This window comes from Osmia lignaria, chromosome 16 (assembly GCF_051020975.1).
Source record: "Osmia lignaria lignaria isolate PbOS001 chromosome 16, iyOsmLign1, whole genome shotgun sequence".
Classification (NCBI taxonomy): Eukaryota; Metazoa; Arthropoda; class Insecta; order Hymenoptera; family Megachilidae; genus Osmia; species Osmia lignaria.
In genome coordinates, this window is record NC_135047.1 from 3127002 (window position 1) to 3143030 (window position 16029).

The 16029-nt window shown below is 37.0% G+C and overlaps 2 protein-coding genes across 5 annotated transcripts; both read right to left on the bottom strand.

The window, feature by feature from the left end:
* Positions 1-103: 103 nt before the first annotated feature.
* On the bottom strand, positions 104-3363 carry LOC117600939 (acylphosphatase-2). Its single transcript, XM_034317048.2, has 3 exons — positions 3092-3363; positions 2629-2755; positions 104-433 (listed from the first exon to the last, which is right to left on the bottom strand). The coding sequence occupies exons 1-3, from the start codon at positions 3162-3164 to the stop codon at positions 319-321; spliced, it is 315 nt and encodes a 104-aa protein (XP_034172939.1). The 5' UTR covers positions 3165-3363; the 3' UTR covers positions 104-318.
* A 347-nt stretch (positions 3364-3710) lies between these two features.
* Positions 3711-15943, bottom strand: LOC117600938 (uncharacterized). 4 transcript variants are annotated; one of them, XR_004580559.2, is made up of 8 exons: positions 15523-15943; positions 15230-15447; positions 14769-14999; positions 14016-14154; positions 8834-8986; positions 5665-6015; positions 5202-5546; positions 3711-4241 (listed from the first exon to the last, which is right to left on the bottom strand). XR_004580559.2 is itself a non-coding variant. In XM_034317046.2 (8 exons), exons 1-8 carry the CDS (start codon positions 15823-15825, stop codon positions 5382-5384), a joined length of 1476 nt encoding a protein of 491 aa, XP_034172937.2. In that variant the 5' UTR covers positions 15826-15943; the 3' UTR covers positions 3711-5381. The 4 variants fall into 4 exon arrangements, 3 of the variants coding, with proteins under 3 accessions (XP_034172937.2, XP_034172936.2, XP_034172938.2); XM_034317046.2 differs by having other exon boundaries at positions 3711-5546; positions 15523-15710; positions 15795-15943; XM_034317045.2 differs by having other exon boundaries at positions 3711-5546.
* Positions 15944-16029: the final 86 nt, after the last annotated feature.

The following is a 16029-nucleotide window of genomic DNA, read 5'->3' on the forward strand; positions in this document are numbered from 1 at the left end:
CGATCGTGTTTTTAATTTTCTACACCTTACCCGGACATCAAATGAAAATATACAAGGGAAGAATTTAATGTCTCTATATGTCATTTCATTAAAAAGTATTTCACTCAAAATTGATACACGTTAAATAGATTTTTCAGTTTGAGGTTTCCAAATAGCTTTCAATCTTCCTACTTATATGTACACGTAATAAAATAATTGAAGCAGTTAAATATATGTATATCAATAATTTTCCTATAAAGTATTATTTAATTCCGGTAATTCGCAAAAGCAGTCGATGTTTTTTAACTTATATTTTCAAAACGAATAGATATTTCTTTGCTAAAAACGTATAACAAATCCTTTATACTGTAGCCTAGAAATGCCTTCCCAATTTGTGAATTCGCAGTGGTGGATCTCACTTCCTGGACTGCCCACTTTCGTTAGCCATTGTGCCCTGAAACAAAACAATCTGGTTATTATAAATTAATACATAGTATTTAAACTTTTTAGAACTTGTCTTTCCTTTACAAGCATTGAAATCACTTTCTCGTATCCTATGGAACTTCATAAAGACCAACGAGATGACAAAATTAAATTTATTTTGTAACTTGTTATTCGTTCAGGGATTAATAATTTCTGCAAAAAATGCTTAATCATCGAAATGATACTCGATGCGATTGATATACGCACCTATCTGCCACGATCACGACTGTGATCTCGCGCGCTTCGCAATTATATATAATTAGCGTCTAATCAGACCGAGTTGGAGTATTTTAAGCAGCTGTATCGAAGTAGGATCTTTAAATTCGATCAGCTGTCTCGCGACAACAATACAAATGGATTATCAACGTGAACGCGATCCAATTTATCATCAATATTTTTGGCGTCGCGATATAACTATTAGGTTGTAACATAAGCGTCTTTTTTTTTCAAAATAAGATTCTTTGTAATACAATATTAGATACGATTCAGGTATTATCGTATTATTAAATTCTATACATTTATTTTGATAAGAAGACGTTACAAATACCCCCACAGCGAAGGAACCTAATCACATTTTCAACCCCTGTTCAAAAAACGAAGATGATCTTAAAATTTTTGAAAGATGTCTCATTAGATACAATTTAATTTTCCCTAATATAATTTTTCTGTTTATTTTTTACCAGTCTAGAGTTATAAATGGTCCAGTTGCGTACGACCCCCTATTATAATGATTGTGATGATGATGGATCAACACATATCATGTACTTTTAATTAAAAATTCTGAATCTTTAATCGATTATTAAACAACATAGCTGTTTGACAATTAAATATAGGAGTAGAAACAATGATTTTGAAACGAAGTTCAATCTAGACGATTTCCTTTTGGGGGGAAGCCAAAACCCGATGTTTTGTCCTCGACCGAGCTATTTTCTTTAACTTCAGGTTCACGAACAGAGTAAATTCGACCTCCTGGGACGTTTTTTGGTCACCGATCGTTATGAACGTATTTAAGTTTATATTTGTTCGTGTAGCAACAATCTCGTTCGATGTGAAATAATTCTTGTTTCTATTGTCTGTACGCAACTGGCAAAATGTATATATGGATCAGTAGGTCTGGCTTACTTCTCTAAATAACGATTACATCCTTCTCGTTTCTTATTCTTCTACTGGCGTCCCATAGGAAGAATTTCTTGCCCTTGTTTCGTTTATCATTTAAGATACTTGTTTTTCATTATCAGTTTGAATAAAATAATTTTTTAATTATTTTATTTTATTAAATTTGAGACGTTGAAATCTGATGGCTATTATTACGAGTAAAATAAAATAAAATAGTTTCAAATTTAAGTAACTATGTCTGTCTTTTATTTTTCATTTAAATCAAATTGTTCACGTTTCCTTCTGGCAAGCTTATAGTGTCATCGTCGTAAACTTCCATCCCATTGTCAATATTAGTCGTTTACATTGTTTGGTTGTTAACGCGATTATTTTTTTAAATGTAACAAGAATACGGTTGCTCGAAGGATCAACCGCTCTGCGTATAGCTGTTGGAAAACATTCAGTATGATTCGGTGATAACTGGCGAAGGAAAGAGACGACGATGTTCGCGCTATTATTTCATTAGATCATTATTAAAGTCAGGCCGAACTACCTAATGGCTGTTACTCGTCAATTTGCGGCTAAGGTCACGCGATTTTAAGGGAGCACTAAATTTGTGGGCTTACGTTAGCATGGACGCGTGTCAATCACGAATTCGTGGAACAAAGGAAATCAGAATAAAAATGGTAATTGACAAATGAAAAGTAATTACGAATTATGTGCCGTTTTGAGCCCTTTCCAAAGTGTTAATAATCACTGTCTCTAATTTTGGCAATGTGCGACGATGCAATAATATTAATTAAGAGTCTAATTATATAAAGAGCCCAAAGTGATAAAAGTGATTATTCGTTAATTCATACTTCGAAGAAGCGAACGCGCTTCCTTTGTTTCTTCTATTTTGTAAAGTGGAGCGTAATAAAGATGTTCGTCTGTAAATTTGCCTTATTTTATCTGCTTCTTAGTAATCACGAGAGGTACAGATAAATTTCAATAAAAATGAACTTTCACATTGTTTACCGATCGGCGCCCGACGCTTTGAAAAGGCTTCAGTGACAAGGAATCGCAACTCACATCTGATCGATGAGCGCACGTGGTCCCTGCATTTTTCCTAGTATCGTGCCGGTTTTGCTGTTCTTCACCCAACCGCAAATTCCCAATTCTAGGGATATATCTTTCACGTATTTTGGAAAGTATACACCTGGAAAATTTGTACGAAAATTCAATTATAAATTATCCCGTTGAATACTGCAGTGAAATTATCGAGGTGTTGTTAAAATTCATGGTATGTGTTAATATCAAGGTTCCTAATTAAGGTGAAGTCGATTGATTAACACGTTGATTGCTGTGGGAGTCATCCATGCTTGAAATTCTATATAATTAAATAATTGAAAAATTATTATAAACGGAAGTGGAACTTATGAATAACTCTATTGTTATAGTAATCGCATAGAATAGCAAATTGAAAATCTTAATTTGAAAATTAATAGATTGTTAATTGAATATTTGACGGCCTTCTGACCGACAAAAGGCTTACCCTGCACCTTGCCAAAGACCTCGAATTCAACGGAAATTAATGGCTCGTTTCGAAGGGGGTCGTCCGCTGCCATTCTCCTAGACAAAGGGGTTGATTGGTCACCTAACGAATTTCACTTTTTCGACTCGTGAAAGTTCGAAAAGTACCCGGAACTTGATCAGCATACAGTATGCAGTCGCGCGCGCTACTTGGCTACAATTCCTTCTTCTCAGACGTCCACGATTCACCTTTCGCCGTGATGCGACCTACCGACTGATTCTGATCATTGCACCACGGCGTCGCGACGCCTCAAATAGACTCCCCCCACCCCTGTCGAGGAGAATCCAATCGAGATCGATCGATCGATCGATCGGTATCGCTGTTGGATCGTCCTCCATCAAACATTCCCTTGGCCACGTTCGACCCTTTTCTATATTTTTAATTACCCTTCGAATCGTAGCCGTTCGATCGTCCTCGACGAGAAATTATCTTCTGTTAACGTCGTGCTAGTTTTCAAGCTATTCCAGCTTCGAAGTTCTTCAATTTCATTCGAATTCTAAATATTTAGAAAGTTTTGTAAATTTCAATTATTAGTCGCAAAACTTCCAAGAGTTTCAATAGTCAAAGTTAGAAGCGGATCAAAAAGATAAAACCTTTTTATTATACAACATGTAAATACTTGTTTCAACATTCGTCAGCTTATTTCTTTTATTTCAATGTTCCGTGATAAGAGTTGCCTATAAATATTACATAGGTATTATTCTTTCTTTCACACGAAACACCCTGCTCGTTTATCGTCTTAATACGAAAGAGGCAGCACAACGCGATTGATTTCACTCGATCGAACCCGATCGATTCCGCTTTTCTACGGAACATCGTAGGAAAACTTCCGGCTCGAAGGCCCATCGTATTGTTCATTGTGAAAATATTAAATGTAGGCCAGGAGGGCAGTCCGCTTATCGTCGAACTAGCCACTTCCCATCGATGTGCCAGCCGCCCATTGTCCCGTCATTATTCCAGTTAATTAATTATTAGTACGCCATGACGTCGTAATTGATGTACAAGAGCAAAATCTGCGGGGTGTACAGGATGCGGGGGAGAAGGTTGTAACCCATTTATAATGATCGTGTCCAGTCTATTACCATTGTCATCATCAAGGTCTCATCTAACTCTAGGATCGCAAAATATAATCATAAGTGTGTGACAAAGAAGAAGAAAAAAAAAAGGAGAAATATCAAATAAATTCGATACGATCGATCGACAGATATCGACGCATTTGAAAGCGGTGGTTAACGTATGATTAGATGACTAGAAATCCTGCAGGATTCAACGCTGTCGAGTTTCCTTATCTTCGGATCAAAAGGGTACAATCTATCTAGAAACATAAAATTTTGAATGAATCGAGAAAATAATTTTTCCAAAGATTCCACTTGATAAAACAAAAGCACCCCTGGAAAAATTAATATCTCCTCCATTTTTTATTATTTCTGTTTAAAAAAATTCTGAAAAATTCCTAAAGATACCTTTAACAAAATAAAAATAATTATATTCCAATAGGTATAGAAATTTTTCTAAAAAAAATTTTCAAAAGTTCCTCGATGATCCTAGGCAGATATACCCCTTTAAGAATTTAATTACCAAAATCCTTTAATCTTGTCAAAACGGATCGTTTAGGAGTATTTTCGTCGATTTCTAAGCCGGTCAGCATCTTACGATTCTTGAACCGTTACTCGAGTGTCAAGGCACCATTCGTTCAGTGGAATCATTATGAATGAACAGTCGCGTAATCGTACCACGCCACGTGTATACACATGTGCCCTAGTATTACGTATATTCTGTACAACTTACATTAAACACGGTAAACAGCTCCTATGCATTTTCTTTTTTATCCACTCATTTGATACACTAATTACGAAGCCCACTCGACCGTAAAAAGAAACATCAATTACGTGCAATTGGTACACGTTACTCGTTCACAGCCATTCACTTGGTCCATCGTTGAATTTGAAATCCTGTTTGTGCCCACTCTAATTGTCCATCTAACTTAATCAATTCCCTAAGTGTCTATTTTGCGTGTCTACCTACATCATCTATCTGTCGATCGTATGCTCATATTCCCTCGGTTTTTTACCTGCCTATTCGCTCGTTACAGCCTTATTATTCGACAGATTCGTTAAGAGAAGTTCGTGGAAAGTGTTCGAACGTTTGGAATGTCACTGCACGATCACCGGTTTGGCACAAACTCGAAGAGATACGTTCCCTTCTGACGATGATCGGGATCAACAGATTCCTCGTTGCGGAATTTTCGTAATTAAACGAGAGATTCCGGGTTTGTTGGTAAAATGGTGGTGGCATTGCTGTTCGGTAAAAGCACTCCGTTCTCGGTTTCTTTGGCATTTCCGTCGGCACGGGGCCGGAAGTCCTTCGAGGCTACCAGCAGGTTTCGTCGTCTCGCTTCTTTCTTTTCGCGTTCGACCTGAAATCAAATATTTTCCACGATTAGTACAGATTTTAGTCGAATCGAATTCGTAGAGGAAGATGAATCTCGAGGTGGTTGATTTTAAATAAATTTCGATCAGCTCGAATGCACCGACCTTAAAGAATAATCGAAGATAATGGCATGGAAACGCGACGCATTTGCCGTCGTCCTCTTCGGCGTCGATGTAAACGCCTCTGACGAGGATGGAGTTGCTGCAGTTTAGAAGTACGAGGAAAACGAAGCATCCAACGTGGGTGATCCAGCAGGATAATTCTGGATTATCTGGTAACAACCAAAGGTCTAGGATGTTCCAAATACCACGCCACACGTTCACGGTGCCCAGGAAGCTGAGCAACAGAAAGCTGTCCGCTGCTATCAAACGGGGCAAACCTTGAAGACGAGCACACACGTGTCTCATCAGTGGTTGTAGAGAAAACGTCACCGTCACTATCCCGTATCCAATGGCCTGGAATCAAACGTACCAATTGCTGAAATATCATTCACACGGATGATTAAAGTGTCCGGGAAACGGATCGAAAGTGGACTGCGAGCGGATCGACAGTGGATCAAACGTACTCGATGTCTGTTTCATTTTCGCCAGTGATGTCGTGGTAATAGAATCATCGACACTTTCAACTGACACGTTTGGCGTGTACCGATTTAGAACCGATTTAGTAACATTATTTTAAACTGAACAATTGTCGAATGCTTGTTTCGTTCGGAGTACGTATTTCCCATGGGGACCTTTATTTCATGCGAAGAAGAAAAATATGTTTGATAGATTCCATAGGATATTCAGTGAATTTCTGTATAGGAGAAATTTTTATGATAATTAAAATGAATTTTAAAAGAAAAAGAAACGATTCTATAGGATATACAGTGAATTCTATACAGAACTAGAATAAATTTAAAAAAAAGGAAAAATGAGGAGATTTGATTTTGGAGCTGATTGATCTAAGGAGAGTAGAATAGTCCGTTGATTCGATAGTGAATGAACAATAGTGATTGTCGATGCTGATGACAAATGCGAGCGAATTATTTGACGACAAATCGTCCGTGACTGTTTCACGGTTTCGAAGTGGCATTGCGAGCGAGTAAATGCATGAATTGGATGACCCTCGCGCAATCATCGACCCTCTTGAGAATTTATGTTACCGCGATCGTCGCGCAAACTGTATCAGTTAAATTTCTCGGATTTTCATCGAAGATAATGTTTGTAGATCATTTCTTCGCAACGGAGATATAACATTTTATTTGAATCTCTCGATCATTAGAAAATGAAGAGTAAAATGATATCATGCTTTTATCGTGTTAAGACGTTCTTAAATAACAATGAGCTATTCTTATCATCTCGTTTTAAATCGATTTAATCTTCGATAAGCATAATACGATTTCTATTCTGATTTACCTGACGAATGTTTTATTTAAAGAAACAGAATATTGATTGATTAGAGAAATGAATTTCATTCGCGTTAAAGCTGCTGATAAGCGAAGTTCTGTACGATGGAAAGAGCATAGACTGGCGCCATGAAATTTGTTTACCTCGCATTGGGTTTTCCACGAGTTAACTTTATCAAATTCGGAAAGTTACGATCGATCTGATCGTGATTAATCATCGGGGAGACGTTTAATTCAACGTCTGAACCTCTTCCCTCCGTGTTTCCTTCGTCTTCGATAACGAATTTATACTAAAAATTATTTACAATGATCGAGTGTTTTCATTTTTGACCCAGTTATAAGGTTGATGATTTAAAAATAAAATCTGAAGTTACTTTACTTAGGGTGACACATTCTCAATTACAGTTATTTAATTATTGTAATAACGAGACTAGATTATTGAACCGTATTCTAATTAAAAAACATTCAATATTTAGCAGCATGATTGATAAGACTGAGATTTCTAAATGCAGATTTAATTATTGTCCGTTAATAAATATAAAATGATAAGAAATCAAAAAACACCTAAGTCACATTTGATCAATAGTGGAAGGTATTGTTAAGAATATAAATGATATGTTTTATTTATTTATGAATGAAGCTATGCAATGTCAATTCCATCAAAAGAAAATGAAAGAAATTTTCGTTTTGAAAATCAAGTTTCCCCAGGAAAAATGATGATGCCCGGTGTTCCTACCCTTTCTCCTAGGCATCTTCGGAGAAACTGACAATGCAACAAAGGCGAGAAAATTTGAATAAATGTTTACTCTGAAACCTGATTTGATCGTGAGTGTCATGATTTATGGATCAAAATAGTCTTGCAAAACGAGGACGTTTTCCTCGAGGTTTAATCATTGCGAGAAAATCGCAAGTTAACAGAAACATCGTCGCTATTGTTGTCGCGTCGGATGCATGGCGCCAGGTGTGTATTATTTTGCAACAGAACAATTCTACGGGCTTGGGTTAAGCTGGCAATGTTGAAATATTTGCGCTGGATCATCTGTGTTTGCGAATGATTCGTTTGCATCTCGCGATCGCGTGGAAAAATCACAAAAGACTTAGGCAATTAATCTATCAGTAATTATACGAAGTGTAACGAACGGTTGCGGTTTCAAAGGGGGTGAATCACCCCCGTCACCAGATTTTCTTTTACTGACATTTAAATAAAGATATTAGATACATTATTCTAAGATTTTTGCCACGTTTTCATGATTTTGTCTCGCTATGGTATCGTCGCGCAGCCGACTGAAGATCAACGATCGTCATTATTGAAAAATTAAACAAATCCTCTCGTTGACCGCGTTCTCTCCGCATCGTATTCAGAGAAGTAAACGCAGCTCGTTATAAAGTGTCTTACACACACACGAGCGCATCAACAGTTTTGTCATGTGCCCCCGCAATCATGCAATTGGCGAATATTCAATTATACAATCGGACCAACAGCGTGCCGCTCGAGCAGTGAGCGTAGGTGGCACGTTTCAAAATGTCGTTCAACACGTGATTGTTAATGACACCCGATAACACGTGTTCATCGATTCAGCAGAATTTTTATTTCCATAAATTTCATTACAAATCATTGTTCCTTTCATTTATTTCTCACGTATAGAGGGGTGTTAAGCTTCGAATAGTGAAACTAATATTTTGAAGAGTTCAGATTAAAAATTTTATTAAATTTTGGAACTGTTTTGAGAATTAAAATATTACGATACGTAAGCATCGATCCTAATCAGTAATCGATAAATAAAAATAGCTCGCTTTCCCAGAATCGCGAATTCAAATATTTTGAACAAAAGTGTTTAAGATAAGAAAAATTCGGAATGATGAATTAAAATGGATTAAAAACTTACTAGAGATCCAATGGCGGAGTACTCTCGATCCTCTGGGAATAGGTAGAGATCGAGAAGCATCCAAACACCTCTCCAAACGAATACGACCAAAGTACCAACGACACCCACGCTGAAGGCACAATCCAATAAGTACAACGACCAGTCCCTCGTGTTCTGCAATCAAGCAACATAAACAGTAGATAAGTATCATTTACAGGTGGGAAATATTTGAAGAGACTTGGAAACTATGATAAACAACGTATCACGAGCATCGTTTACGTCAACGATTGTTTATTTTCATAGAAATATAAATGAAATAATCTGTCGTTGTTTCAAATAGATTTATACGTAATTAAAGTTTGCTTAGAGATATTTTGGTAATTGAAAGTTCGAAGAATCTTCCCCGGTCGATGTACCACGTATGAGGTAAACTTTCATCGGAGTGTACCATCCGCTTACTTTGCATGACACCCTTCTGTCCTCGATTTTTAAGTGATAAAGAGGACTCAACTGACGATAATTAATTTAAGATCGTCTCCGTTGTTTTTTCAACGAATCGCTTCATTAATTATTTCTCTATACATTAATTATCCTCAATTATAAAATATTGATCAGATAAAAGTAGTATTACAATTCTATCTTTTTCTACTTTCAAGATGAAACTATCGATATCTCAAGATTTATAAATTAACAAAAGAACATGCATAATATTTTCAAATACAATGCAAAATGTATTCATAATTTAAAAGATGTACTCTAATTTTTGTGTAGATTTCAATGTTTCAAATGGAGTATCATATAAAGGAGATTTGAAAAGAAAAAGTTGCAAAAATTGACTACATTTTTGTTCGAGAAAATAATGAATATTGAAATTGTTGCACTGGTTGGAGCTCGTGCGTGCATGGATGCAATACTGTTGGGAGAGACAGCCGGAAACTGTGCTTATACCTTACACATCGATACCGTGCATCGCACGGCTCTAGTTCCAGTGATGCGTCAAAACACGCCGTCTAAGCTTTTACGTTCCCTATTTAACCCATTAATACCATTGTTCCTGACAACTACAGAGCGAGTCAATGAGTTTTAAATGAAACTGAATTATTCAAATTGATTTGAACTTTCGCTATTCAAAACTACAGTTACAATCACGTTGGTAAGTACTTGGGACCACGTAAGGTCCTCGTTATCTCCAGACTTTGATTTTTGAAGGATGGAAGGTGAAAGCGATTATGACCTTTCTTTAGATATATAGTCTTCTGGAAGCATAATTCAAAGAAGGGTTAAAATTCATCCCCTACCGGTACTAATATCCAAATCACCAAGCCAAATTCTATCATCGACTCGTCTAATTACTTACGTTCACCCGGAACATGGTCTGCACTTCGAAGTATCCAGGACAGGAGTCGAGGCAAAGTGAAAAGGGCGGCGCGGAAATGTTCCTCACGGCCCGCATGATGGCCAATGCCAGTAGACTAACAGCGGTGGTGGCGAAAACGGTGCCGGCTGTGAGTTCCGTGTACAGATCGAGGGCTTGCCACGCGCCACGCCATGCATTTACGCAGCAAAAGCCGAAAACGGCTGTGTACAACCTGGATCCAACATAGTACGACAATCTGTGTTTGTCCGGGTGCAACAGATCGTTGAGAACATGTTGGACCACGTTGAACGCGTACAAGCCGACGAAACCGATCAGTATCGAGGTCAGGCTACTCAGTACCGGATCCTCGGGATGAACGTAGACGTCGCTCAAACCCCATGTTCCTCTCCAGTAACCGACCACAGCTGGTGCCGCGACGGTAGCTGAGAAAACTGTGTCCAAAATCGTGAGTATCGTGTAATGGAGACGACTCGATGATCGACCACTGAGACCGCTCGTCATTCCGGTGCCACCTCGTAACTCGACCATTATCATCCAATCCTGATCGAGCCTAGTCGCACCGTTCATCATGCATGATTCGTGGCTGTTGTGATACGTTCGCTTTGGTGGTGAACGCCTTCGGCTATCGAAGAATTCCACCGGCAGCCAGTCATTCTTCCATCAAAGGATCTATCCTTTAGCTCATTCAATTGGACCTGATGAATGACGATCGTTGAACTTCAATTCACCAACTGGTCACCGAGTACGTCTTCGGTCTAGACGATGATCAAAACGAGAGAAGGAATCCTTGTTCTTTTCAATGATCATCAAACCATGTCGAGTATTTTATCCATCGCACCTATCATCAATCTCACTGATCGGTTCTATCCTAAGAATCTTTTTCGTTGACTGTTCTCACGCGTCAATTTCGTCAACTGTTTGAAACTTAGTGGAGAACGATTTTCCGGAAGGTCTCGGTGATTTCCTCTCGACATCTTCAAACGTTCCTCGACTTTGTCATCGCACGATAATTTCACCTTCTACGCTCGCGAATGACTTTCTTTGATTCGATGTTTTACTTCACTTCTATTTTATCTTTTTCTCTTTTCTTTTTTTTTTTTTATTCGCGACCGTCGATTGACGTATCCGACGCACACCGGGGGCGAGTACGCGAGACTGTCAGCCGACAGGTCGGGTGAACACTGGCATCTGTTCAGTCACCGCTATCTTTTATCAAGTGCTAAGCACAGACCAACACCATCGCATTATCATGAACAGCTTCGTAACACGGGCCATGGCATAGAGAATAGTACCGGTGTGCACTCTTCCCTTCCTTCCTCGAGCTCGCCGACAACCCTCCCCACCAAATCTGCACCGTAAAGCACGCTTGATGAACGAACACGGGGGACGAGCTTTTTAGACGCTTGTCATCGATGTTCTAAGAAAGTTCAAACCCGTCTCGAGGATGATACCACTTCCCGCCAACGCTTCCAGGTAGATTTGACGAATCAAATTGGACAATTTAACTGATTGTCAAGAAACTTGTTCATCGTTTAAGAAGAAGCTTTCTTGGATCTCTGCTGATGCTTGCGTGATCACCCTTCTCCCTCATTGTTCATCGATTTCTACCTTTTCTAATTTAATTATCGAGTGTACTTGGTACTTAATAATTAATTTTATATAGACACGTGTAGGTACACTCTTTCATGTGTTAGATTGGAGTAATGGTACCTTTCTTTTTTTTACATTTTTGGGGTGTTTCATGATGTTTCAATTTGTAATTAATCATTTTCAATATTATGGAATAAGAGAGATTGTAAAAATCTAAAAGATGTTAGAACTGAAATTTGATACCATAAAATCGTAATTAATAAAATTATAGCGGACCATCGTAGGGGGTGTAAATTCTATTTTCTCTGAACTTGATTAATTCCATTCGCATGTTACCTCTCCATTAGCATGTTTTCCATATTTTCATATATATTATATTATCGAACGAACAAAGAGCCTTACAATCCTTGAACACGCAATGCATCGAAACAACGAATGCACTTTGCATTTTAAATTTTACTTTCCATATTACATTTATCAAGAAACTTTCTTTCATTTTTGCGTAATTATATATTTTTTTCATACATATTCGATCAATCCCTGTACGATTAGACGGCGTTCCATCTGAAACTCGTGATCGAATTTATCTTAGACGTTGTATTAATACCTTTTTTTAAACAGAAATTTGTATGTAATGGCATCGATATCAATTGTTATCGTACATAATTTTCAATAAAATCCCGAGCAAATCCCGTAGGCCGAACGGGTAAATCGTGATCAACACACGCGACAAGCAGGCGCTAATTAACAAATCCGGAAATCATCGTTGATTGATAAGAAACAAGATAGGAGTTGGAGCCACCCGGTCGAGCCACCTTGAAGCCTCATTTTTCTGAGTGGCGTTTCCTGTCCGCCAGATTCATCGGCCTTTTGTACCGGCGAACGCATCGCTAATCGCCACCTTTTTGTACACCAATCAAGCTTGGATTACCACGATCCTCTCACCTTGACCCGTCATTTTTCTACTTTTTCGCGACAGCCTTTGTTAATCGCGAAAAACTTCCCTTCGAATCTCGGACACTTTTGTGTAATCGCATTTAACCCGGTATCACGTTCACACCTCGTCGTTTCGACGGTCGTAAGCGTGAGAAAATTAATATATGGTGTAATTTGATATCTTTGATTAGGAGATTTGACTGGTTAACACGGGTAATATGTTTCAGATACGTCGCCGGTGTTTGATGATAAAGTTAAGACACTTTTAAGTACTGATACTTGGGATTAACGACGGGCGATGGGTTTATTTGTGGAGAAAGTTTCGAAAAATATTTTCAATCTTAATGAAAATTACTTTACGCCTATTTAGTGATATTATTTTATATCACTATATAAGTTTGCAAATTTATACCTAGAATACTTTTAATTTAGATAAGAAAGTTTCCCTTCTGCTTGCTATTTTGAAGTTAGTTTTTGTTTTATTGTGAAAAGGTACATCCCCACATGGTTTACTTTCCTTCTGAAAATGCATACACGATTTTTGTGATTCTCAAGCTTCAATGAACCGCACGCAAATAACTCGGCAGGTACGATAAAGATAAACGATAACTGTTATTGCTCGGTAATAGGTACCTTCTGTCGTATCAAACAGATCGTACTATAAAGTTTACTCCACCGTTGATGAAGTTAATCATTTTTTTGTTTTCAGTGATAAATGGTCGTAAGTTTTGTTTGTACGATAACGTCGCAACATCCTTTACTATCACGATCGAGTGGTAGATAATTAAAAGAAAGTAATTGAATTAAAAATTTGTCTTTGACCTGGAAATTTTCTCCTTATTTTTAAATTTTTAATACCTTGTAAAATGAAATGCTGCCCCTAAATATACCTACTGACCCTTTTTTAATAATTGCAAAAATATGCAACTCGCATAAAATATTTAATTAATCCGTGAATTAATATCTGAGTGGTTAACTAATTTGTGAGTAACAGCAAATATAAGTTTATGAAATATTTCCTTGAAGAATATTTATATGAAAGTGATTGTTTCCATGTTACGAAATGGTACGCTTAAGTGCACTGATACGATATTTGATTTTAATCGATCGTCTTAATCGATAAAATTATTCACGGGGAAATTCGTAACATTATAAACATTTCCGAAGGAACATCGCTACACTATGATGAAATTCATGATCTTTTGCAAGAAGAACCTACTTTCCTTCGGTTTTTCCTTTTCTTTTTAAATTGAAACATGATTTTCTTTTTAAAATAACATGAATTTGATATGAACTTACCAATTGATATCTGGTTGGAAAACGAAAGACAAAGATGAGTTTATCCACGGCAATCACCGATGGAATTGCGAGCAGATTACGAACGGCTCGAATAATGACCAATATTGTTAATTCCAGTAGCAAGGTGGTTATTATTGCCCTGCAAAAAATTATTAAAAATAAGTTAAATAAAATTCCTTGAAAGATCAATCAAATCATTTTAATTCAAACATAAAACCACTATGGTTAATTCTCAACACACAGTTAAGACAATTGATCCTGGATTTTTGTATTATTACTGATATTTTTATTTTTAGGTGTTTGTTCATTGTCAGGGTCGAAACGCGGGTCGATTACGCGATATCGAGTGAGCGGTAGTAAAAAAGTTAATTTATATTAACGCCGAAAAAAGTACTCACTATCTTAAATATATTCATACTTAATTAACGCAAAATTAGCATTGAAAAAGACAACTTTCGAAATGATTATCTCCGAACATTGTTTCCTACTTTTCAAACAGTTTTACTTAGTTATTCTTATCATTAATAGTAAAATTTGTTCTTTCCTCGTCTTTTTTCCTGCAAATTACAATGATGGGAAGGTTTCAAAATATAAATTACTATCCTATGACCATATCGCGGTTCAGTGGTAAGAAATGTAAACGAAGTCAGAAGTTTCCTAAAACAGGGAACACAGAAGTGAATGGAAAATAAGAGAAATATTTGTAAAAATGAAATTGAAATTGAAACAATGGTAAATGGTTAGGGATCTTACCAAAGATCAGTGACAAAATGATCATAAATAATCCATCCTCCTCTCCATTGCATATTGCAAGCAACCCCAAAAATGTACGTGTACAAAATCTGCGAGCTTTTGCAAAAGAATTTATTCAATGCCGTTTTCTTCTTCCATGCGTTCACCACACGAGTGTGTAATAAATTCTTCAAGGCTGCAAAACTCGTGTGAATCACTATACCCAAAACGAACGTAACCACACCAGGAAAGCTTAAAATAATAAAATAAAAAATTCGATAAAATATATCTTATATTTGTCCTCCTTACGACTTTGTAAAACCATTAAACTTGAAGACCCGATAAAGAATTTGCATAAATATAAGTGAAACGATGCATTTTAACTTTAACGGAACAAAACAGCTAATTTAACAAATTATCAGCTTTCTTTTATGACTGTTTTGTTTATCGGTGTAATTGGTAAATTATTTTGCATAACGTACATGTCCACGTGAATGTCCATTAACGTCCACACTCCTCTCCAATAACCGACCGTCAATGGGGCAATTAAAACCAACGATAGAAAGATGTCTATGATCGATAGGACACGTTTCTTCTTTCCAAATTTTATCTCTAAAATGTCTTTGAATTTATGTCTGTTCGCCAGATTCTCGTCTTCGAGCAGTGTATTCACGAAATCTGACGTATCGAATGCACCGATCTAATCGGGAAGAAACTTTTCCAACAACAGTAAAGAAAAAACACGAAAATATGACATAAACTTATAACGAATTACCTTTGAATTACTATCTAATCGTTCCTCGATACTAATAGTTGACACTTGAAATTTTTTCGTATATCCTTCCTCCTTTTTAGTCTCTTCTTTACTAAACTCCCTTGCTTCGAGTAACTTACTTTCATTAGAAATTGTTTTTTCTGAATGAAAAGTGTCATTTTCTTCTGATCGTTCATCCGGCACATTTCCTAAAGAAACTTTGAAATTTGAATTTTTCGATTCGGTGTTATTAGTGTCGCGTTTTTTGAAAATCATAGGAATATCGTTCAAACTTTTCGCTTTTCTCTCGTTCGAATTCGACATGCTGCGTTCGGAGTTAGGTAACTAATGTGAGACGTTCAAAGTGGTGATGGGATCTGTGTCCAATTCTCATTATCAAATGAAAAATCCTCTTACCCGATCTAATGTCTTTACAACACTAAGTATTACCTTTCGTTATCACTGGACGCGGTGTGAACGAGGCGCTTGCGCAAAAACTTGTTTCGTTTTTACAATAATTTTTCTCTC